General features: G+C 46.3%; 1 protein-coding gene across 1 annotated transcript; it reads left to right on the forward strand.

The window, feature by feature from the left end:
• Nucleotides 1–1,436: 1,436 nt before the first annotated feature.
• On the forward strand, nt 1,437–18,851 carry LOC116737860 (dynein heavy chain 14, axonemal-like). The gene is made up of 7 exons (XM_032591866.1): nt 1,437–1,478; nt 4,060–4,164; nt 4,253–4,376; nt 4,648–4,735; nt 10,604–10,691; nt 13,777–14,030; nt 18,623–18,851. The coding sequence occupies exons 1-7, from the start codon at nt 1,437–1,439 to the stop codon at nt 18,849–18,851; spliced, it is 930 nt and encodes a 309-aa protein (XP_032447757.1).
• Nucleotides 18,852–25,444: the final 6,593 nt, after the last annotated feature.

Below are 25,444 nucleotides of genomic sequence, written 5' to 3' on the forward strand. Positions count from 1 at the left end.
TGAAAAATCAGCTAATAGCCTTTTGGGGTTTCCCTTGTATGTTACTGTTTTCTTTTCTCTTGCTGCTTTTATAAATGTTTACTTATTTCTGAGAGAGTGACAGAGGCAGAGAGAGAAGGAGATAGAGGATCTGAAGCAAGTTCTGTGCTGACAGCCCAAAGCCCATCGTAGGGCTTGAACTCACAAATGGCAAGATCATGACCTGAGCTGAAGTTGGACACTTAATTGACTGAGCCACCCATGTGTTCTCTCTTGCTGCTTTTAAAATTCTCTCTTGATCACTACTTTTTGCCTTTTTAATTACTAAGTGTCTTGGTGTTGACCTCTTTCGGTTGGTTTGTTAAGGGTTTTCTGTGCCTCCTGGATCTGAATTTCTGTTTCCTTCCCCAAATTTGGGAAATTTTCAGCTATTATTTCTTCAAATAAATTTTCTGCCCCCCTTCTCTCCCTTCCCTTTCTGGGATCCCTATAATGTGAATGTTACCATGCTTCCTGGTGTTTCTGAGTTCCCTTAACCTGTTCTCAGTTTTTATTATTCTTTTTTCTCTTTTCTGTTCAGCTTGATTGCTCTCCATTACTCTGCTCTCTAGGTAGCTGATCCGTTCTTCTGCTTCCTCTAGTCTACTATGTATTCCCTCTCATGTATTTTTAACTTCAGTTGTCTTCTTCGTCTCTGATTTCTATCCTTGTTGAGTGTCTCACTGAGATGCCCCACTGTCTTTTCAAGTCCAGTCATTTATGATGGTTACTTTAAATTCTGTCAGGCACATTACTTATCTTTCTTTCATGTAGCTCTCTTGATGTGATTTTGTTCTGTTCTTTCATTTGGAACCTATTCCTCCGTCTCCTCATTTTGTCTACTGTTGTGTCTGTGTCTCTGTTAGCAAAGTCAGCTGTGTCTCCCGCACTTAAAGCAGTGGCTTTAGGAAGACGAGGTCCTGTAGCGCCCCATGGTGCAGTGTCCCCTGTTCACCGGAAAATGGTGCTTCAAGGGTGTCCCCTCTGTGCGTTGCTACAGGGGTGTCCTACTGTCGTGGCCAAACTGTGTTCACCTTCCGTCCAGTCGTCTGCAGTGGCTCTGCCTGTTGTGGGCAGGGTCCGGCCCCTGTGCGGTTAGTGGGTCGGTCTGGGGCGCGGCAGATCGGACCAGGAGTTTGCTAGAGATGCGGTAGCTCCAAACTGCAGGGCACTTCCCCTTTGTGGTCCAGAGAAACTTGTATTGGTGGGTGAGGCCGCAGTCAGACCCGATGTCTGCCCCCAGCCCACCCCTGGGGCTACGGTCAGACTGGCAGATATGTTATCTTCCCCTTTCCCAAGGGCAGGACTCACTGTGGAGTGGTGTGGCCCCTGTCTGGGCTGCTCGCACACTGCCAGGCTTGTGGTGCTGCTTCGATGGGATCTGGTCACGAGCGTATTAGACAGGCTGGATCCGCAACATGCACATGGATGGGAGCACTGTGCTACCGTGGTCTGTGCAGGTGTGCTGTGGGAGGGGACCTAGAGCTGAGGTCTGGCTGGACGGGGACTGTACACACCCGAATAAGGGGAGTTGCTGTTAGCAAGTTAGTTCCGGGAGGTGTCAGGATATCTAGGCTGGGGGGAAGGGCAGGAAATGGTACCTGCGGCGACTTCGTTCCTGGAGAACTCCCGCACCGATCTCTGTCCCTCCAGCACAGCTACTGATTTTTAAAATTCTAGATTTTTTAGTCCTGTTGGTTGTAAGAACTTGTAAAATTTGACCCGTCTCATTTCCAAGCAGATGTTATGGGGATTTGTTTTTCTCATGCTGGCTCCCCATGAGAGGCTCTGTTTCTCTCCCTTCTCTGCACCCACTCTCTCCTGCAGACAGACTCCTAGGTCCATTTAGGTCCTCAGCACCTCTCTGCCCTTCCTCTCTTCCCCACTGTGACCTCTTCTCTACATTTAGTTGGGGGGGGGGGGATTGTTCTGCCAGTCTTTGTGTCATTTTCTGAGTTATATATGCTGACGTGGGTGTTATCTAGGTGTACCTGGGTAGTGGGGCAAGCCCGGGTCCTCCTACTCTGCCATCATCCCTAGAAGTCCTAGTTTGATAATTTTATAAAGTAAGTTATTGATTCCATATATTTAAATTGCCAGGGCACCTAGGTTAAGTGGCTTAGTCGATTAAGCATCTGAATCTTGGTTTTGGCTCAGGTCGTGATCTCACAATTTGTGAGGTCGAGCCCCAGTGCGGAATATGCTCAGTGCGGAATATGCTGAAGATTCTTTCTCTCTCCCCCTGCCCCCTCCCTGGCATGTGTTCTCTCTCCATCTCTCTCTCTCTCTCTCTATCTCAAATAACAAAACAAAAAACACCTTTGCCAGAACATTAAATTGTCAGCTAAACATACATATTTTTTAAATATCGGGTTTTAATATTTGAGATTTGGGGTGAATATATTCACTTTATAAACCAAGATCTCTTTCCAGTTTTTTATCTCTTTTTCCTTGTTGAACACAATTCACAGTGGTTGGAATGACCTCTCCAGAATACCTACATATGGCAGTTTCAGCCTATAGAAAGTTCTCTGCCCAGGAAGACCTTCTGCTATATGAATCCAGGATCTGAGGCCCCTCCCAGAGGGATCTGGTTAATAATAGCAAGTTTACTGAGTAGGGACTGAAATAAGTCTTCTCATTATTTCTAGCGCATCTTTGAACTATTACTAAGCATCATTACCAACCAGGGATTTTCCATTTATTCATGTATTGAGCACCTGCTTCATACCAGGCACTGCAGCTGCATACTGGGACTCCCCACATCCTCCCCTCCTATTACAGAACTCGAGATCTATTACAGGAACCAGAGTAGAGAGATGCTAGCATGTGATGTATGCTGTGATGGGTTGAATGGTATGGTCACATGAAAGGAGAGAGATTCACCCCTTGCCCCGGGAGAAGTGAGACTCACCTGGGTTTGGGAAGAAGTGTGTGAGTTAGCCAGGCGAAAGAGTCCGGGAGGGGGTGGCTGGGAGGAGCACCCTAGGCCAGGGGGAAGAACACGAGCAAGTGTGGCACGTTCGGGAGTTGTAAATGGGTTGGTACAGAGGATGCCTTGGTCGCAAAGGGGCAAGAGGGGAAAGGGGAGATTCTCCGGGAAGCAGGACCAGATGACGAAGGGCTTGAATGTCATTGGATTTTGACTGGGGGGAGTAAAATGACTTGATTGAGAAATGTGTCCGTAGAAGGGAGCACAGAGTATGTCTAGATCGGGGGCAGTGGGAATACATATACAGAAACCAGTTAAAAGGCTAGAAGTCCTGGGGGGACTGAGGGAGGACGATGGTCAGGATGAAAGAAGGTGGACCGGGAGCTTCAGGTGGGTGTGTGGAGGAGAGAGGACAGAGGCCCAGGGTCATGGCCACGGGAGGGGAAAGTGATTACACCGCAGGGATAGGAAGTAGGGGGAGGAGGCTTGCGTGGAAACAAGTGAATTCTGTACATGTTGGAAATCTAATTCTTACGGCGCAGTCAAATGAACATCTTCGATCAGCATTTGGACGCGTAGGTGTGGGACACAGGGAAGTGACAGGAGCCACGGAGCAGGTGCCCAGCCGGGCAGGAAGTACAGTGGCAAGTGGGAGGAGAGAGGATCTGGGGAGCGTGGGCTCCACAGCAGTCCTGGAAGCAAATGGTCATGAGTGGCGGAGGGATGAAGAAAACAGGAGAGTGGCATCCCTGTCCATTAGCAGGGTGGCCACCGGCAGAGGGACCTTGTCCTCAACGGGACCACAGGGTCAGGCAACATCAGAAAGGTGGGGCCTGGGGACCCACAGCTCTTTGTGAGTGGTGTCTGTGCGCGTGTGTTCACCTGCGGGACTTTTGCTTTTATTTTCATTTGTTTCAGTTTTGTTTATTAAGAATTGTTTTTAGCAATTTAAGCATAGATCGAGCACGGTAGTAGTACTTACTGGTAGTCTGCACACTGCAATTTAAATACTGTGGGTTTTGCGTGTAAACAGAGGCCCGAATGGGGAAGTGAGTCCTAGCATAATTAATCATAGATTATGAACTCTCATTTCTTTTGGTTCCGGACAGGACTACCTTGAAACTAAAAGAATGATTTTCCCCAGATTTTACTTTCTCAGCAACACTGAACTTCTCGACATCATAGCGAATAGCAGAAATCCAGAGTCTCTACAGGTAATGTCATCATTCCACGCTCAGCGATGCTATTTCCCAACCAGGTCAGAATTTCTCAGCGGTGCTGACATTCGTTTCTGGTCCATAGCCTCATCTTGCGAAATGTTTTGAAAATATAAAACGGTTACTGCTGTGGAAGCAAGAAATTGGGCCCCCTGCCGTCATAATGCTCATATCCGCTGAAGGAGAGTGCCTTCTGCTGCCCAAGTACGGTTTGTAGGTTACAGACTCAGCATTCCCCGTCTGTAAAACTTCTTTATTGAATAATCTGCTTGGACATTTCTGATATTTCACGGAAGTTTGCTGAGCCAATGATTTCTTCAAAGCTAACGTACCTATGCAGAATTTTACCTTTCCATTTCTGTATTTGTTGCTATCGTCCTGAATGCCACCACGAGGTTTTATTCTAGGAACTTAGGAAGGAGATTGGCAATTCGCTTGGGGTTGTTAATGCTGCTTCCCCTGCTTCCTCCCCGACCCCAGGCCCCGTTGTGAATGTCCCCAAGTTAGCCAGGTCCTGCTGCCACACTGGTCCAGTTTGCCAGCCAGCCTTTGGCGTGTGCTTCCTGATGTGAGCTGACTAAAAAGGCTACACCCCTGTGCTCCCATCACCAGCCTCCCTAACCCAGCCCTGCCCCAGGCCGGCTGTTGAAAAGAACCAGGGAGGAACACAAAAACGCTTTGTAATGTAATTTATCTACTTTGTCAGTTCACATCTTACTGGAAACTCTTAACTTTGTAAACCCCTGGTTTCGACGTCAGGATTTCCTCAAGTTAGGTGGAATGTTTTCCGTGTAGATTTCCAAATTAAGATCTAGAATAAACAAAATTACAGATTTATGATCTTTTGGCCTGGGAATGTTATAAGTGTAGAAGACTTAGTCTACAGTCTTATCAGAGGAACGAGACATGAATAAAAAGAATTCTTTGCAAATTATTTTTGAAAAAAATATAGGAAAATTCGAGTAAGAAGTGCCGTGGAACAGTGGCTGGTAAATGTTGAGAAAAGCATGTTTGATGTGCTGAAAAAGTGAGTACGATTTTTAAATCCTAAGATTACATTATATATATTTTAAACTCGGTTAATTATTTATTAATCTAAGTGGGAAGTATCCGCAGAAATGTATGGAGTAAAGTCTTTGAAATGGGCTTGGCTAGAACACGATGGCGTATGGCTGAATGGAAAAGCACCATTTTTACAGTGTGAATGTCCCTTTGAGAGCATCATCACAGACCGCACTCGGGCGGTTTTTGTGTGCTTTGAGACTCGCAACTATCTTCAAACTGGCCCGGACCTGAACTTGGGGTGGGCATCGCCAGCTGCTTCCAAAAGACCCAGCTCACCCGGCTTCTGCTTCCTCACACTGTTTGCTCGCTTCAGTCTTCATAACGTTCTCCTCCTTACATTTCAGTCTGTCGTTGGCTGCTGTTCCTGAAGGAAGAGCCTCAGAGTGGGAACTTGTAAAACTAATTTGACTAGAGCAGTCTTGTACATTTCTAATTATTTATGGTCGATTCTAGAAAGGCTACTTACTGGTTGGGGGGTGCCTGCGTGGCTCGGTCGGTTAGGCATCCGACTCTTGATTTCAGCTCAGGTCATGATCTCATAGTTCATGAGTTTGAGCCCCACGTCGGGCTCTGTGCTGACAGTGTGGAGCCTGTGGATTCTCTCGCTCCTCCTCTCTCTCTGCCCCTCTCTGGCTTGCTCTCTGTCTCTCTCTCAAATTAAATAAAAATAAACTTAAAAAAAAAAAAAGAAAAGCTACTTATTGGTCTTGAGGTTTTAATATCTGTATTTATTAATATGATCCTGAATGCCCACACAAGGCTTCTAGAGTAGAGTAGATTATTATTTACTTACATAAATAACCACAGTGGCTTTCCCTGGCTCTGGTTTTCCCCTGGGGTGATGTGATAAGGGCCAGATGTCCTCTTATGTGTGAGGGCAGGAACTCCTGTGGGCAAGGACGCCCCCCCCCCCCCCGCCCCGCAAAAGGCATCTGGGCATTTGAGAGACCAACAGATTTCCACTTGTTACTCTGGGAGTTTTCTGGTTAGAGAGTCTTGTCATTTGCTAATAATGCTAATAATGCTAATACTGCTACTAAGGTCTCTTTACAGTCCTTTGAAAAGTGTCACTTCCTTTTCATGTTGTTTAGGATGACAGATGTACAGTGTTGAAAAGCAGAGGTGACAGTGAGCATCCTTCTCTTGTTCCTGACTTTACTGGGAACATCTCTAGTATTTCCCCATTTGTAACGATGCTTAGATTTCTGGAATATACCCCTCATCAAAGTAAAGAGTTTTGTTCTATTCCTTGTTTGCAGAGTTTTTAATAATTAAAAGATGTTTACTAAGATCAGAGGGTTTTTTTAATGAAACTATCAAGAATCCCAAATACTCTTTCAACTTTGATTTGTGGTTGTCATGAATTACAATAACAGATTTCCTTATGTTGAATTTTCCTTGTTTTCTTGTTCATTGTTTGGTCCACTTACTTTATTTTTTAGAAAACTGTGTTAAACATTTCTTCCTTTTCTGTGGATTTTTATCCTTTTCGTATTTCTAGCATTTCTTTCTTTCTTTTAGAAAATTTTTAAAAAATATTTGTTTATTCTTTGAGAGAGAGAGAGAGTGAGCATGAGTGAGAGAGGGACAGAGAGAGAGGGAGACAGAATCCAAAGCAGGCTCCAGGCTCTGAGCTGTCAGCACAGAGCCCCACGTGGGGCTCGAACTCACGGACCGTGAGATCATGACCTGAGCCAAAGGTGGACTGAGCCGTCCAGGCCCCCTCTTTCTTTTTTTTTTTTTTTTTTAAGTTTATTTATTTATTTTGAGAGAGCACGCATGCATGTGCGAGCTGGGGAGGAGCAGAGAGGGGAGAGAGAGGATCCTAAGCAGGATCCACGATGTCAGTGCAGAGCCAATTCAGGACTCGAACTCACAAACCGTGAGATCGTGACATGAGCCCGAGTCAAGAGTTGGATGCTTGACTGAGCCACCTGGATGCCCAGCACTATTTCTAATAAATAAATGCTTCACCACCCCTGTTGCCTCCCTTAACCTTGCTGCACGTCTGCAGAGTCCCTTCCGTAAACTCCCCGAGCACCCTCGTGTGTGCTCCTTCCCGCGGTTTCCTGTTGTATGTCTTCTCGTGACTGGGCTCTTGGTTTTGGCGGGGGGAGTTCACTTACTGGTGTTATATTGAGTTTCCTCATCTCTTTTGGGGTAGACATGCCAAAGTCAGAGACACTTTTTCCTGGTGAATACTCTTAACATGTTAATGCAGTCAAAGCGTGTGGTAAAATCCGATTTGTCCCCAGTGTGCATGGTCACTCCAGAATGCCCTCCCGTCACCTCCGTAATCATGTGGGATTTTATTCCAAATTGAACTCCCTGTGTATGCATCTGTAATTCTCTAGTGTTGGTAATTTTTTGGTCTGGTTTTTGTTCATGATGGATTCATACGTCTCACACTGTAGAGTTTAGTTTCATTCTGCTATATATTTCCAAGTAATTTTTTCAGAAAGCATCTGTGAGTGGCAAATATTTTTATTTTGCTCTCTTACTTGCATGCTAATCTGAGTGGAATTAATTTCTAAGTTCAAATCCAACGTGTTGAATGCTAGCTCCCCCAAAATATCACCAAAGCGACGCGTTGGTGAGGAAGAGCTGAGTGGATCGGGTCAGGGAGAAACACCGCGAGACCCTCGGAGCACCAGGCGGGCAGGACAGAGCTGGAACGTCTTCTGGGATGCCGCAGTGTGGCCTCAGGCGGGCCTCTCGGTGGGGGGCTTGATGACACCTGGGTCAAGAGCAGGAGACAACAGCGCAGGGGTGGTGGACGTGCAGGGTCTGCCCTTTTCTGCCGGGTTTTGGGAGAGGCATCGATTTTGTTCTGAAACGTGACCATTCTGCAGGTCAGCCCAAACTGAGGTCTTCTCTCACCTTTGGAGAAGTTACTTTTATTTTATCGAGTGTTGTAGGACTTGGCAGTGTCCTGTCTCTCCAGGTGAGGTTCGTATTCAGAAGTGACGCTCCCCTCTGGCTGAGCGATCGTCAGCCGCCGCCCACCCGTGACATGCATCGGGTCCCGGGGCCTCGGATGTGTGCTCGCTTTGGGAACGGAGCTGCGCGAGGCTGCGTGGGCTCCGTTCACACCGCGCCCCTGGGCAGACTGGGTTATTCACACCGCTCACACCGGCGAGTCCCTATCCCCCGGCGAGCAAACAACAGTGCGTAATCGCAGCGGGCCGCCCGCCACGGCTGTGGTTGGCAGGACGGACGCGGGGCCCAGTCCGTGGTGGCTCATCTCTCAGCGTCTGCAGATTCCTTCTGTCTCTCCCGGAGCCTGCACACCCCCTCTGTCACCTCCCGGGTCACCTCGCTGGTCCCGGAGTTCCAGCCCCGCTTCAGATCTTCCTCCTCTTAGGGGAAAATGCCAGGGTCCCCTTCCCTTGTTTGCTCTCCCTCCCTCTCTCCCCACCCCCACCCTCCGTTCCTCTTTATCTTCCCCATCGTGGTTCAGGGTGTGTGCTGTGATTTCGGGCACTGCTCTGCTGCTCCCTCCAGCGTTCACCCTAGGACGCTCCCAACGCCCCCACCCCCGCCCGGAAGTCAGCACAGGGCAGGTGGTGGAGACACAGGCAGAGGTCACGGCTCTCGTGACCATCCGAAGATGCTCCCCGGGTGCTGTTGTGTTTGTCGCACCCGACAGTGGTGTTCTTTGGTTTCTCTGCTCTTCTTTCTGTAATTCAATCCCAGTTGGCTGTCTGTCTGCGAGAGACTTTCCTCGTCGTCAGTGTCCCAGAGCACACTTTGTTGTTGTCCAGTGTGGTGTGCATGTGTGTGCGTGTGTATGTATAAAATATGTAATATGTGTATTATATATAATATTCGTGTCTCATCTGTCATTTGAAAGAATATGGTTCAGGATGAAGACAGGATTATTAAGTCAAAAATCTTGATCCACTCACACTATAGACTATAAAAAATCAGAATAAATATTTCCCAAACCCTGGGGGAAACAAAATAAAGAAAATACAGTGTGCAGTGGGTGGGGGGAGAGGGTCAAAATAGGAATACGATCCTAATTAAAAGATCTTGTCAAAAGATAAATGGAACTATATCCTGTTACGGAGATACAGCCATGCTACAAAAAGTTATGAATAAAAGCAAAAAGGCCAGTTCATGGAATAGCAAACCAAAAGAAAACAAACACTAAATGAAATAAAAGACCAATTTAATTGATTAAACATACATTTGCCACTGATGTTGTCTTGAAATGTATAAAAAGTCACTATAAACCTATGTGCCCTCAGTGGCAATGATAAAGAAGAAAATAATAAAAACAGACACCATTTGCAATTACAGCAAAAATTAGAATCAATATTCATTTTAAAAATCAGGTAAATTCTAGGGGCACCTGGGGGGCTCAGACGGTTAAGTGTCTGACTCTTGGTTTCAACTCAGGTCATGATCTCACGGTTGGTTCTCTCTCTCTCTCTCTCTCTCTCAAAATAAATACACATTTTTTTAATTAAAAAAATAAAAATCAAAGTCTAAATAAAGATTGATAAATGAAGTATTAGAAGAAAACAGATTTAGTGTTGAGAATTTCTAATTTCAGTGAGAAAATGTGTGAGAATTTCAGTGAGAAAATGCGAAGAGTCATCAATTTGACTATATAGAAACTTAAAACTGTGAGTGAAAAAAACCCGCCGTAACAATATGAAGACATATACTGATGGCACCCATGAACTTAGTCTTAAAGAAAAATTTCTACATATTTTTCATAAATCCTGTTTTCTTCATTATGACTCATTTTTAAAGTTAAATGCAAGGCTTTACTGCTAAAGTTCATTTGGTGGTTTCAGCCCAGTACTCCATCTTGTACAAATTAGTATTATTTTTTAAACATTTTATTCATTTTTGAGACAGAGAGACAGAGCATGAGCATGGGAGGGGCAGAGAGATGGGGAGGGAGACACAGAACCCAAAGCAGGCTCCAGGCTCTGAGCTGTCAGCACAGAGCCCGACGCGGGGCCTAAACTCACGAACTGTGAATCGTGACCTGGGCCGAAGTCCGACGCTTAACCGACTGAGCCACCCAGGCACCCTTGTACAAATTATTTTAAATGCTGACTTTGGCACTGATAGTATGAAATTCAAACCTCAATATGTGTCGTCTCCCCCTTCTAGCTTTACCATCCCCAAAACTTGGTGGCCCCTCACTGGACACGTACAGGTGGTATTAAAGAGAAGTTTAAGGAATATTCATTATGCATGAATTAAGGCTCTGTTATCTCTAGCATTTGATCCCATACATATACCTAAAGTTAAAAAATTAGAGATCCTAAGGGAAAATCTTGTCACGCTTGATCATTAAGGGGCCACAATGATCACATGTAATAATGGAAATAAAACGTTTTGTTTATAGATTTGTAAGTCAAGGGGTCGAAGACTGGAGCTACCAGACTTTTTCCGTGTGGGTGGTGTCTCATCCGGGACAAGTGGTCCTCACAGTGGTAAGTTCATTTGAACTAGACTGCCAAGAAAGCAAAGATGTAGAAATAGACCATCACGAACGGTACTTATATGTGCCACTTACTTTGAAATGCATCAAAACATAAGATGGATGAACGGACGGATGCATGGACAGATGTGCAAGAAGGCAAATGTAGCAAAAAAATTAGCACATAGGTGGTGGGTATATGGGTATTCGTTTTATAATTCCACCTTTTCATGTTTTTAAATGTTTTCATAAGAAAACGTTGAATGAAGTCGCACACTATTTTCTTAGGGATGTCGCTCTGTTGCATTGTGCTTGCTTTCTACCATCGCCATTAGAGAGTTACCACAAACTTAGCACACGTTCGTTACATCGCGGCTCTGCCGGTTCCAGGCCCCGCTGGGCTCGCTGGCTAAAATCACGGCGTCAGCCGGGCCACGTTCCTTCCTGGAGGCTCTGGGGAAGCCTCCCTTTCCTCATCTTTTCCAGCTTCTAGAGACCACTGACACCCCTTGGCTCGTGGCCCCTCCTTCATTTTCAAAGCCAGCGTGGTTTGTGTCTCTCTGGCCGGTCTCCTTCGTCTGACCTCCCTCTGTTCGCAGGCAGAAAAAGTTCTCCCATGTGATCATGTCGGGACCACTCAGATAATCCAGAGCAATCTCTCCACCTCAAGGTCTTGATGTAATTAAGTGAGGTGCCAGAAGCACCTGGGGATTAGCACCTGGATATCTTTGCAGGGAGCCATTACTCTGGGCCTCGAGGGAGAAGAGGAAGAGACGCAAGGCACGTGTGGTACCAAGAAAGCCAAGGCGGGCAGCTCCTGTGAGCAGAGCCAGTGAGGTAATGGCTGAAGCTGAGAGAGTGTATAGAACCTGCAGAAAAAGACAAGGAAGAGGAAAGACCCCAGTGGACACCCACCTGTAACAGACAGATGAAGGAGGGGGCTGTGCAAGGATGGAATCGAGGGCCCAGGAGGGGGTCCTGGAAGCTAAGGCAGGAGAGAGGGAATCTGATGGACTTTTCTCTAGAAAAAGTGCATGGCCATCATTTTAAAATGCTCTAGAGAGGCCTGAAGAGTCCTCTGTGTCCGTTGGCGATGAGGGTCTGCAGGAACCATGGAGACGGTAGCTTTCCCGCAGTGGTGAAGGCGGAAGTCTCGTCATCAGGAGTTACTGTTGTCGAGTGGCTTTATTAAGTCCTCTGTTAAATGTAAAACCAACGTCACCTCGCTTTACTCTGCCTTGTGCCACCACAACGGCCGAGTCTCTGTTAAGAGAACCTGGGATTATGGACCCGAATTCCGGTATCGAATCCCCTTGGTCCCGTTTGTCGTCCCCTTGACTGAATATCGATCAGATCCTCTGAGATCCTGGGCCGAGGACTCGCTGAAGCTGTTGTCTGCAGAGGCGGCGAAATTGTAATGAATCCATCTGGATGTTTCTGTGGTCTACCAGGCATTCGAATGATCGAATCTGCTCTACGAAGGAAAGATCTTCCCCGGATCCCTGGTCCTCCAAGAATGTTAACAGTGAGAAGCAGGCTGGGTCATTTCCGGAAATGCTTTATTAGAGGCTTGAGCTTAAACCACCGAACGGACTTGGCCCCGTTTTCCCCCAGGCTGTCTACTGCTCATCCCTCCTCCCCGTACAGCTGACAGCCTCCCTTTCCCCTGCGCACGGGACGTGACTGGGAACCTTCTCCCGGCGGACGCCTGTGGGCGGGCAGGGGTGAGATGTGTGCACGCTCCGGCCACCGACAGAATTCCAGAATCCCAGCGTGGGTTTATCCAAGCCGCAGCGAGTGAGGACTCCCTTCCATCCATCTACGTAAATAAATGAAGATCTGGTTCCCGGTCCACCTCACTGGGACCAAATCGTCCTCCGTCCCCACTGCTGCGGCCCGGGGAGGGCACTCGGCCCGTCGGATGCTCTCCCCCGAGGCCGGGAATCTCGAATAGATGCCTCAAACCCAGCAGTGGGGTGGCTTCTGGCTCTGGTAAGTGCTGTGGCCTCGGTGACGGTCCCTGCTGCCTGGCCCAGACTCGCTCCCGCCTACTTCCTGGGCCTCCGTGTCCAGCCTCCTGTTGATCCACTGCTGTGGGTTACCACATCCTTGAAGAAAGTCGGCCAGCAGCACCGACGGGTGCATCAGGTGTCCCATCCTCGACCCTCTGACCTTGCTCTGGGCAAAAGCTCCCCCCCCACCCCAGCCACTATACAGATTACCTCCGTGTTAATTATTCCGGTATTTATTTCTTCACAGCCTTACTTATGTGTTTCTTAGGCACTTCAGATTCATAAAATCCCAAAACGAATTCACCGTCCCCTCTCACCCACAGCACACTTCCCCCTCAGTAGGACTATCCTAGTGACCGAAATCACGATTTATCTCATTATGGGGCAGAAGCCTACAAGCCTCCTGACGTGTCCCCTCCACCGACTTCCAGGTCAATGTGACGTTAATCCAGTAGCCTTCTTAAAACAGCTCCGGCGTTTATGGGAAGAGTGAGTGTCCGAAGATGGATCAAGTAACAAGTTATTCCGAGTTGCTGAAAATTATGATGGCAGACACCATATCCTAAGACTAGTATTTCTGGGTTCAACTGAGGAAACGGTGCTGACTTCCTGTTGGGGTTTTCTACCATTATTACTGTCCCTGGATTACTACTCAGGCTAGTGATGGTGGTTAAGAATACAAGATTTCAGGGCACCTGGGTGGCTCGGTCGGTTCAGCTCAGGTCATGATCTCACGGTTCATGAGTTCAAGCTCCACATCGGGCTCTATGCTGACAGTGTAGAGCCTGCTTGGGTTTCTGTGTCTCCCTCACTCTCTGCACCTTCTCCACTCAATGCTTTCTCTCTCTCTCAAAAGAAATAAACTTAAAAAAAAAAAAGAATACAAGATTTCAAAAGTATAAATATTGGTGGTAAATACATTTCGGCTTCTTAAAAAACAAGGGCCCCACAGGCGTTAACGCGAGTTCAGTGTCTCACTCTCAGATACGTACGAGCGGGTAAACTGCGCGCACTCACGTGGTATGAAAACGTCTGGTTTAATTCATCAAGTTTATTCTTCACTCGTCATCTTGACCTCTTTTTCAGAGCCAGATCATGTTTTCTAATGATTGCATCAGAAGTTTTGCGAGTTCTCGTTCAAGAGAGGAGCTGGAGAAAGTCCGTGCTGGTCTGACGGGTCAGCTGGAGGAGATTTCGGAGCTTGTGGCGCTGGGTTGCGGTAACGCGCGCACGAAAGCCGTCCTGGGGGCGCTGCTCACGCTGTACGTTCACTGCAGAGACGTAGTGGGGCACCTGCTGCTGAAAGGGGTCTTCAGTGCAGATGATTTTGAGTGGACAAGGTGAGTAGGTGAGACGACAACACCACCTAAAATAACTCGTCCCTCGTCCAGCGCTCCCTCTCGGTAAATTAATTCTCTGCCTCAGATTTTGTCGAGCCCAAGTTCTACTTTTCCAGGACGTGTGGAAATTCTGAGCAAACCGTGTCGGTTTGGATACCGCGTGCCTCTGCTGCTTCCTCCTTTCCACTGTCCTTCCGCTTGGTTCGAACCTCTTTCTGCTCCATCTTCCTGGACTGGCTTCCTTCTTCCTGTGGTTGCGTTTTCCCTCGCCTTTCAGCCAGAGGGCAGCTCTCAGCGGGCAGTGTCAGCAGCTCTCCCTCGGGCCTCCACTTCCCCCCGTGCGCGCTCCATTCTGGGACACAAGTCAGGTGTCAGAACCCCTTTCTCCCAGCAGGAGCCTGGGAGCGCGTACTCACACTTACGTGGTGTTTCGTGTGCAAACACGACACTGTAGGAAACAGAACCACCGGCTTTGGGGAGAAAAGATCAAGCAGAAGAGTCCTGTGATAAATGTGCAGTTTCAAACTTCCGAGCTAATTTTTCTCTACGGTTTCCTCCGTTCATGGAAAAACAACTGTCCTGCCTGCGTAAGGTCTTTGGCTCTTAAGAAAAGCTCACTGTTAAGAAATTCTGCGTTACTATAAATCTCCTTATTTTTGATGTGACAATTTCCTTAAACTCTAGGGAAAATGGAGCAGAGAGGCCGAAATATTTGACTAACACCACTTGCGTATATCTTACCTGAGTACTTTCTATTTGACACGTACTCACACGTTCGTCTTCTGGCAGAAGTATAACAGTCTACATTTTTAATTGCCAAGGAAATACGCCATCTTTTTGAACCATCACCCCAGAGTTTAGTGTGTCATTGCTACTTTGCTAGTGACTCTCGGGGAGTGAAAACCAAGGGTGGAAGAGCATATGTAGAAAAGCAAAGTGGAAAAGACGTGATTCCAATAAACCCTGAGAGCACCTGTGATTCTAGGGCTACGGTTCCCAAATTACGGGCCAGCATGACCCAAGGCACCACAGGGAACTCACAGGACACCAGTGAGCAAAAAATGTTAAACTTTTGAAGGACTCGGAGGGACACAGAACACCTGTCAGACACCAGGCAAACTAGTAGCTCCGAGTAACTGACAGGTTTAACGTGAGACCACGCGATAAACGGTCAGTGATTTCTTATCCTTGCAAAGCTAGGTTTTGGACAGTTTCCCTGATTAATAAAAAAGGCAAGCACTAAATGAACATTAACGTGAAACAAGATTGGCAGTATACTATCTGATTCTAAGGTTTGAGAAATTATGTAGTGCACAACATATACACACATCCCATTAGTAAATAACTGTGATTATTTAACAATGACAAAAAAATGATTTTCTCTTGGGGCACCTGGGTGGCTCAGTCAGTTAAGCATCTGACTCTTAATTTTGGCCGAGGTCATGATCCCGGGGTCATGGGATCAAGTGGAAAGATAACCCATGATCAAGGATTGAAAAAAATTAATATTGTTAAAATGTCCATACGACCCAAAGTGATCTATGGATTCCATGCAAACCTTCTCAAAATTCCAATGGCAATTTTCACAGAAATAGAAAAAAAAAAAAATCCTAAAATTTCTGTGGAACCACAAAAGACCTCTCAAATATCCAAAACAGTCTTGAGAAAGAAGAACAAAGAAGGAGGTATCACACTTCCTGATTTCAGGCTATATTACAGAGCTATAATAATCAAAACACTATGGTATTAGCATAAAAATTGACACATAGACCAATGGAACAGAATAGAAAGCCAGGAGATAGATATACATATATATCTATATGTATGTGTGTGTGTGTGTGTGTGTGTGTGTGTGTGTGTGTGTGTGTGTGTATATATACATGTATAGACATGCATATAGACGTATATACGTGTATGTATATGTTGACGTATATGTAGTCAATCTGTGACCAAAGAGCCAAGAATAGGCAATGGGGAAAGGATAGTCTCTTCAATAAATAGTGTTTGGAAAACTGGACAGCTGCATGCAAAGAATGAAATTGGACCCCTACCTGATGCCACTCACAGAAACCAACTGAAATGGATTAAAGACTTGAACATAAGACTTAAAACCATAAAACTTCTACACAAAAACATGGACAGTAAATTCCTTGTTATCGGTCTTGGCAATAATTTTCGGATTTGACACCAAAAGTAAAGGAAAAAAAAGCAAAAATAAACAAATGGGTCTACATCAAACCAAAAGCTCTGCACAAGAAAGGAAACCATCAATAAATTTCAAAGGCAGCCTATGGGGGTGCCTGGGTGGCTCAGTCAGTTGAGTGTCCGACTTCGGCTCAGGTCAGGATCTCTCAGTTCGTGAGTTCAAGCCCCACGTCGGGCTCTGTGCTGCCAGCTCAGAGCCCGGAGCCTGCTTCGGATTCTGTGTCTCCCTCTCTCTCTGCCCCTTCCCCACTCACACTCTGCCTCTCCCTGTCTCTCAAAAATGAATAAATGTTTAAAAAAATTTTTTTAAATAAAATAAAGGCAGCCTATGCAATGAGAGAAAATATTTGCAAACCATTAATCTAATAAGGGGTTAAGATCTAAAATATATAAAGAACTACAGCTCAGCAAAATAAATGTTTTTGATTAAAAAAATGGGCAGAGGAACTGACTAGACATGCAGTCGAAGGAAGAAATGCAGATGGCCAACAGGTATGTGAAAAGCTGTTCGGCACGACTAATCACCAGGGAAATGCAAATCACAACCACAATGAGATATCACCTCACATGTGTCACAATGCCTATTACCAGAAAGACCAGAAGTAACAAATTTTGTTGTGGCTGTGGAGAAAACACATTTATACACTGTTGGTGGAGATGTAAATTGGTGTACGTACTCTGGAAATGGATGGTGGTCTCTCATAAAATTAAAAATATAACTACCATGTGATCCAGCCATTCCACTTCTGGGTATTTTCCCTAATGAAATGAAATCACTATCTCAAAAATATATCTGTACCCCCATGTTCATCGTACCATTATTTATAATAGCCAAGACATTCATTAACTGATGAAGGGATAAAGAAAATGTAGGGGCACCAGGGTGGCTTAATCAGTCGAGCGTCCGACTTCAGCTCAGGTCATGATCTCATTGTCTGTGAGTTTGAGCCCCGTGTTGGGCTCTGCTGACAGCTCAGAGCCTGGAGGCTGCTTCGGATTCTGTGTGTCTCTCTCTCTCTCACTCTGCCCCTCCTCCCCTCCTTCCCTCTCTCCCTCTCTCTTTCTCTCTCTCTCTCAAGAATAGGTAAACATTAAAAAATATTAAAAAAGAAAATGTAGTACATGGATAGAATGGGATATCACGCAGCCATAAAAAATGAAGGAAATCCTACAACATGGATGGACCTTGATGGCATTATGCTAAATGAAATAAGTCAGATAATCTATGACCCCACTTATATGGGAAACCCCAAAACACTGAGTTCATAGAAACAGAGAAGAGATTGGGGGGTTGCCAGAGGCCGGGGATGGAACTGGGGTGGAGGGTGGATGAAGGACGTCACAGTACCAACTTCCAGTTAGAAATAAGTTCTGGGGATGGAATGTATAGCATGGCGCCTGTAGTTAACAATTCTTTATTGGAACGATGCCAAGACAGTAGATCTTAAATGATGTCCTCACAAGAAAATGAAGTTCATAACTGTGTGAATGAGGGATGTTACCTAAATTTGTTGTGATTCTTTCACAATATGTACATGTATCAAATCGTTATGTTGTGTGTTCACCTTTAACACAAAGGTATATGTCGATATCTCGATAAAAATGGGGGGGAGGGAAGAACACATACTGTAAAGCTACAGATTGGTCACAAGTTTTACCCAGAGCCTCTTATAGAAGAGAAGATTTACAGTTAGCACACAGTTGACGGGGTCATAAGATAAATACAATGGTTTTGTTCGATACTAAGAACAAAGAGCATTTCCCTCAGTTACCCTCATAGGAGGGGTCCTGGTTATAATGAGCAATGTCATAAGCCACGTTTTTTAATATATATTTTCAACGTTTATTTATTTTTGGGACAGAGAGAGACAGAGCATGAACGGGGGAGGGGCAGAGAGAGAGGGAGACACAGAATCGGAAACAGGCTCCAGGCTCTGAGCCATCAGCCCAGAGCCTGATGCGGGGCTCGAACTCCCGGACCGCGAGATCGTGACCTGGCTGAAGTCGGATGCTTAACCGACTGCGCCACCCAGGCGCCCCCATAAGCCACGTTTTTATTGAAAACCGTAATAAACTTCATAGGGATGATTCTTGTATAAATCCTCCGTTAGTGCTGCCCACACCACACCAAAGCAGCGGCAAGATTCAGCAAGGCCATTTTCCTCGCCGGGAAAAGTGCTCGTAAGCTTGTAGAGTTCTGAGTCCTAATATTTCGTGTCTGATGTAGTCGTTGAATGACCTGTAACTCCTGTCATTTTTATTTTAATGTTTGTACTTGTTTTTTAGTCAACATCCCGTTTTTAGTTTTTATTGTGTTTCTACATGTGCAAAAAAAACTAAAAATAGTTTTGTCCAAATAACATGAGCATTGAAAATACCGTTCTCAGACATTTGCAGTATCAGTGGAACGAAAAACAACAGCTGTGCTACGTGTCCCAAGGCGATGCCAGCTTTACTTATGGCTACGAGTACCTGGGCTGTACCCCCAGACTGGTCCTCACGCCCCTCACCAACAGGTGCCAGCTCACGCTCACGGGGGCTCTGCTCTTGAATCTCGGAGGCTGCCCCTCTGGGCCCACCGGGACGGGCAAAACAGAGAGTGTCAAAGATCTATAATAATAAAATTATACTGGCCACACACCTGAAGCCCTCCCTTACCCATTACTCTGAATTAATAGACTTGTATTGAAAAAATCCTGTAAAAATACTATTTGTATGTTCTGATTACTAATGTTTACTAATCCAAGCAAAAATGTCTTTCTCGTCAGATAAATTCAGGAGTTTACATGATTTACTTTATGGGTGTAATTGGACTTGTGGGTTTAAAATGTCTATTACAATCTTTAAAAAAAAAAAAAAAGTGTGGGGGGGGTGTCCCCGGGCTTTGTTGCCAGTGTTTTTCCTTTCCTGCTTCGACCACCCTCACCGGTATTAGACGTCCATAAAATCACTGGAGGATTTGTCTCCATGGTCCCTCTGTCTGGTGCTGACAGCAGGGCGCTAATGTCCATGCCAAGGGTTCTCCTTCCCAGCGTTCCCAAAATTAGTCGGGGAGCTGAGGGCGGGCTGTGCCCCGTGCTAATGCAGGAACTCTGCGCCATGATCACTCTTTGCTCCACGCTGTCACCAAGGGAGAACCCTGTGTCCGAGGGTCTCCTAGGGTTCTTTTCCCGTTCAGTCAGTTCATTCAGGTGGGTGCCTTCCCGCCTCAGGCCCCACAGAACTCCGCAGACACAATCAAATAAACCTGAACCCCAGCAGGGCTCGCAACGTGGGCTCGAGATCAGCCTCTTCTTTCCCTCTTACAGTCATTTTTCCCCAGTCCGTGCGGTTTGGATTTAAATGTAAAACAGCCTTAGGAAAGTTCCCAAGCTCACTTACAGTTTGAACATCCTTTGGCTTAGAGAAAACAGTCCTCTGAGTAATGAATCATATTGTACAGGGGAAGAAAATTTTTCCTTTACCCTTTTAGGCTCTTTTGGCCGACGTAAGATAAATTAACAGGAGAAAACTTTAATTCCATACAAAGGGGAGCCTCACACACACGTGAGACGTTCAAAGACAGGCAGACGGTTGAGGTCTGTGTGCCATCCTGAGCTAAGGAGAAGGGGGAAGGAGTCTGGGGCTTCGAGGGAAGGAAGAGAACTCACAGGAGATGGGAAGAGCACGCGTTTGGTGAACAGACAGTTGTGGTGTCCTGCAAAGACCATGGGACACAGGAATTGGGATGAGCAGGCTGTGCTGAGCTCCCCACAGCTTGCCACACGCGGCCCAAACCTGCCGTAGTCGTCTCTGGTGACCTCTCTCTTTCTGGACCGGGCCCTCCGTCTGAATTCTTAGAAGCAGTTCAGGGGGAGGTAGAAGGTTCTTTCTGGGTTTTTCGGGCCTTCGTTTTCAGGGAAAAATAATCCACCTGCCAGAGTGGCACAGGGGGGTGGGGGCTCATTCTGAACCCCTTTCCAATGTCTTCTAGGTTTGTACTGGAAGGAAAAGACATTCGTATCAATATGTCTTGTGCGGTATTTGTCACCACGAATCCTGAGTAAGTATCGGTTAACCTGTGCTGGCGGTTGGAGACAGGTCAAAATCTTTTCTTAAATCTTAGCCATGACACAGTTGTCTGACACTGTAATCTGCCATCCCCTCACCAACGCCCGAATCTCTCTACCCCCACGTGTCTTAAACAGCCGTGGCTCCGGAATTATCCACGTGGACGTTTCTGACTGAGGGATTTTTCACTTCATGAATAGCCAGGGAGAAAGGCAAAGGTCAGCAGTTTGTCACAAGGAAGACAGAAAACAAACAAACAGAGAGTAGCAGAGGGAGTAGAATATGGTGGTTACAAGGAACGGAGGCTGGGAGGGCTCGAGGGAATAGAGGGAATATGGATGGTCCCATCTGATGAGGGGATGGGGGGCCCTGTGGGAGGAGGCACGGGAAGAAAGGACAGTGAAGGAGGAAGCTCTTGAGATGAAAACTACAATAGAAACTGTCTTGCAAACTTGTTTTCAGGTAAAGGTCACACAGGGCGCCTGGGTGGCTCAGTTGGTTAAGTGTCCCACTTCAGCTCAGGTCATGATCTCACGGTTCTTGAGTTCGAGCCCCGTGTCGGGCTCTGTGCTGACAGCTCAGAGCCTTGGAGCCTGCTTTGGATTCTGTGTTTCCGTCTCTCTCTGCCCCTCCTTCCCTGCCTCCCCCTCACCTCTCTCTCTCAAAAATAAACTTAATGTGACAAACTAGTAGAAAGCTAACTGGATTATTTGGGGGGAAACTATATTGTGTGGTTCCTCATTAGAAAAACTGAAAAATGGTCTGGTTTTTTTTGTTTCTTTGTTTTTCTTACCCGCTTAAGGTACAAAGGTCGAGTAGAACTCCCAGATAACTTAAAATCTCTGTTTCGCCCGGTGGCGATGATGGCTCCCCATTATCAAATGATTACTGAAATAATGCTGTTTTCATCCGGTTTCAAATCTGCAAAATCCCTCTCTGGAAAGCTGGTTAGCATTTACGAATTAGCTAACAAACAACTCTCACAACAGGTAACAAACTGCTTTTCTCAAAATAGAAGTGATTCTGTGAAACTTCAAATGAGACTCTTGGGGCATCGGACCAGGGATGGCCTGGGGAAATAATGGAGCTGGAATCCTGTTAGCAGCGCATCGGGTTCATGAGCCAGTGCGGATGTGAGGTGATGTGTAAAGTCAGGCAGGGCTCTAAGCCTTTCCTCTGGGCCCTGGAGACAGTCACAAAGCATCTGTTCTTTTACATGATGGGCTGCTCTCTCCATACCAGGAAGCTGACAGATGTAGCGGTGACTGTCACACCTCATTGTGCTTCGAAACACTTGGGAGGACTGGTTAAAACACCAGTTACTGGACTTCTCCCACCAGCTTTCCGCTTGTCTGGGGTGGTGCTTGAGACTTTGTGTTTCTGACAAGTTCCTAAGAGCGCCTGATGCTGCCCCTCTGAGCGCCATGTTTTGAGAATGATTGTCCTGGGATATGCCAGCGTGAAGAGTACTTGTCTGTAACCCAACATGGTTGGGACAGGGACAGCCAACTTTCTTTTTAGAAGCAGGCTTCGAGGGTCCTCCTGGGGGGCTCAGTCGGTCGAAGCGTCCAGCTCTCGATTTCAGCTCAGGTCACGATCTCACAATTCGTGAGGTCGAGCCCGACACCGGGCTCTGCACCGAGCCTGAGTGGGACTCTCTGTCTCCCTCTTTCTCTGCCCCTCCCCCTGCTCATGCGCACTCGCGCGCGCACACTCTCTCAAATAAATAAACTTTAAAAAAAAAAAAAAAAAAAGGAGGCTTGGGGCACCAGTTTGGGAGGGAAGCGAGGGGATTGGACGCAAAATGGAGGCTTTCTTGAGTTGCATCGTGGTCTGTCTCCACGGTGTACGTGAAGAGGGAGTTGACTGTGTCGGAGACCCATTTATTTCCAAGTTCCGTTTTTCCCTGAGACACTTTAATAACTCAAATATTTTAATGCTTTATAGGATCATTATGATTTTGGCTTGAGGTCTCTAAAGACAGTTTTAATAGCAGCTGGAAAGAAGAAATGGGAGTTTAAACGGTGAGTTGAATTTTGATTGAGTGTTAGGTCAAAGAGAGTTACATGACACGGGTAAAATAATTTGTAAAAATCTAAGTCATGATGTCAAGATAAAACAGGGAGCTCTCAGGATGTTTAAGTAGAGATAAAAATATGGTAGAGGTGAAGAATGTTTAAGAATGTGAAAGAAGAAGAAAATGCACAAAATCCCTGGGTATTTTTCCACAAAAGGACCTATTCTTTAAAAAAAAAAAAAAACAAAACAACTGTATCTTAGCTTTATATAATAAAAGATACACCGGGGCGCCTGGGTGGCTCAGTCAGCTAAGTGCCCGGCTTCAGCTCAGGTTATGATCTTGTGGTTCGTGGGTTCAAGCCCCACATCAGGCTCCGTGCTAATGGTTCAGAGCCTGCTTGGGATCTTCTGTTCTCCTCTCTCTCTGCCCCTCCCCACTTGTGCACATGCTCACACACGCTCTCTGTCTCAAAATAAATAAACCTAAAAGATACAGGGGAATAAAAGGCCTCATTTAAAATGAGAAATGTAAAAAACCTATATGAATATGCCTATATGAAAAATGTGTACAACCCACACGAAGAAAACATTCGTAAAGGACACAAATGAAAATGTGAATAAATGAAATCATATACCAGGTACGCAATATTATAACATCTTAAAGGGCTTAGCATCATAAAGATTTAAAGACTCTAAATGTTCATTTATAGATAGAAACACAGCCCAGTGAATATACCTAAAGGTATTATTTGTTTTTAGGTGGGCTGATTCTAAAGTTCACGTAGACCAACAATAAAGACTAGCTAGAAAAATGAGTTTAAAAGTGAGAGCAGTGAAGGAGAAACATCCCCGGAAGTATTGAGACGTATTATGGAGTCTCACTGGTCCCGGCACCGTGGTGCTGGCTTACGGACAGAGAGGCGAGCCATCGGGTCAGGAGAGCAAGCCCAGAGGTGGGACCTCACGACTGGGCATGTATTCTGTCATCAGTTGTGAGGCAAGAACAGACCTCCAGTGAGTGCTGATGGGGAACTAGACTGCCACGTGCATAAGACCGAGTTGGAGCCGCAGCCAACGTCATTTTCCCGGATAAAAGGACCAAAACACTAAAAACATACAAGTATTTGAAGAAACAAAATGCCCTTTATATCCTGCAACTAGAGAAGACCTTTAAAACTAAGACTCAAAATCCAGAAGCCATAAAGGTGAAGAATGATTGATGATGGTCGAAAAACACGGTAAGGTCAGAAGACAGATGATAAACTGGAAGAAAGGTGTTCGCATTTCCTGTCACGGTGGGATAGGTCATCCCCATGACGCGTGAGGACTGCCTAGAAAATGCAGGGAAGACATTGTAGGGCCAAGGACAGTTCTCAGAAAAAGAAACATAAAAATCTTGAAGCGGCGCCTGGGTGGCTCAGTCGGTTAAGTGTCGGACTTTGGCTCAGCTTATGATCTCGAGGTCCGTGAGTATGATCTTGAGGTACAGAGCCCTGTATCAGGCTCTGTGCTGACAGCTTGGAGCCTGGAGCCTGCTTCAGATTCTGTGTCTCCCTCTCTGTCTGCCCCTGCCCCACTTGCAGTCTCTCAAAACTAAAGTTTAAAAAAAAAAAAAGTGCCCAGTAAAAAGTACCTAATAAATGTTAGCTATTACCTATCTTTACTAAGGATCGAAGACTTAAAAATTACCACCATCCTGATGAAGAATTTCTGGACCAGCCGTCGACAGGAGAGGAGAAGGACACTTTTGCACAGAAAACTTTTCTTCCTTTGCCTCTCTACAATTGTATCCCACCACACGCAGTTATTTCTTTCGGTTGCCGGTTTAATATATAAGAATATGTGGTAAAGGGATAAATGTGTAAAATGTTGTTATGGGACAACATATTATGTGACAGCTTTTACATCTGGAGCCCTTTGTGGTAAATAACAGAAAACTGAAGCTGGCTTAAACGGTAGGAGGAATTTACTGTTTCAATCAGAAAATGCAGAGGAGGGCGGGGTCTGATGACTTGGATGCAGGTTTCGGCTTTATTTCTCTGTGATGTTGTCAGCACTGCAGCCCTGCGCGTCCTGGCTTGGTCGGCTTCCTTTCTGGTGGTTTGGAAGGATCCCCGGAGCCATCCGCCCCACTGAACCGAGTCCCGAACCGCTCTGAACGCACAGGGCATTGGAATCACTGTGTCCTCGTGACTGCCACTGACCAGAGCTGGGATCACATTCCTTTAAGGAACATTTGTTAGGCCCCGTTCTTGTCTTTCTTTTTTTCTTCTTAAATTTTTTTTTTAAAGTTTATTTATTTTTGAGACAGAGAGAGAGCATGAACGGGGGAGGGGCAGAGAGAGAGGGAGACACAGAATCGGAAACAGGCTCCAGGCTCCGAGCCGCCAGCACAGAGCCCGACGCGGGGCTTGAACTCACGGACCGTGAGATCACGACCTGAGCCGAAGTCGGACGCTCAACCGACTGAGCCACCCAGGCACCCCCATTCTTGCCTTTCAAAACTCCCTTATAATCATGACTTAAACATACAGCCTGGGCAAACCAGAGACAGTTAAACTACAGTCTGCACCTGAAGCTAGTGGGAAAAGAAATTGGATCTGCACAGAGGGCGTTCAGGCAAGGGTGACAGCCAGTGGCCAGGAGCAGCGGGTGCAGCCAGCAGTCCTGGTCACAGCATGAGTGGCGTTTACACGCAGGGCCTCTGGACCTGTTACGTTAGCTGTCAGGTGTTCACAGAACCGGTTCTGTAGCATAGTCTTGGCCACTGTTCCCAGCTATATAGCCTGCGAGCCGACTTCTCTGGCCCACCTAGAGATTTTTAATAAATCATCATGTTACTTTCCATTTCATATCAGCCCACATGAATTTCTGTTGTTGGCAGCTGAAACACCTTACTGATACAATGCCCGTCCCTGAATCAGTGACTGGGGAGTGGCATTATCCTGATTGTTCGAGACCAGCCACGGTCCGTCTCTGGATCTGGGGGACCAGATTAGCCTCACCCGCACCACGTGGCTGCTCTGCAGTGAAGGAGAGGGGGAAAGGATGTGGGATGGCCACCTCTGAAAAAGACTAAGGATGGCCTTTAATGTCAGCAGAGCGTACTTGCTGACTTGTTCTTCGTATGTCTTTTCTTC

This window comes from Lynx canadensis, chromosome F1, assembly GCF_007474595.2.
Source record: "Lynx canadensis isolate LIC74 chromosome F1, mLynCan4.pri.v2, whole genome shotgun sequence".
In the NCBI taxonomy this organism is placed as follows: domain Eukaryota; kingdom Metazoa; phylum Chordata; class Mammalia; order Carnivora; family Felidae; genus Lynx; species Lynx canadensis.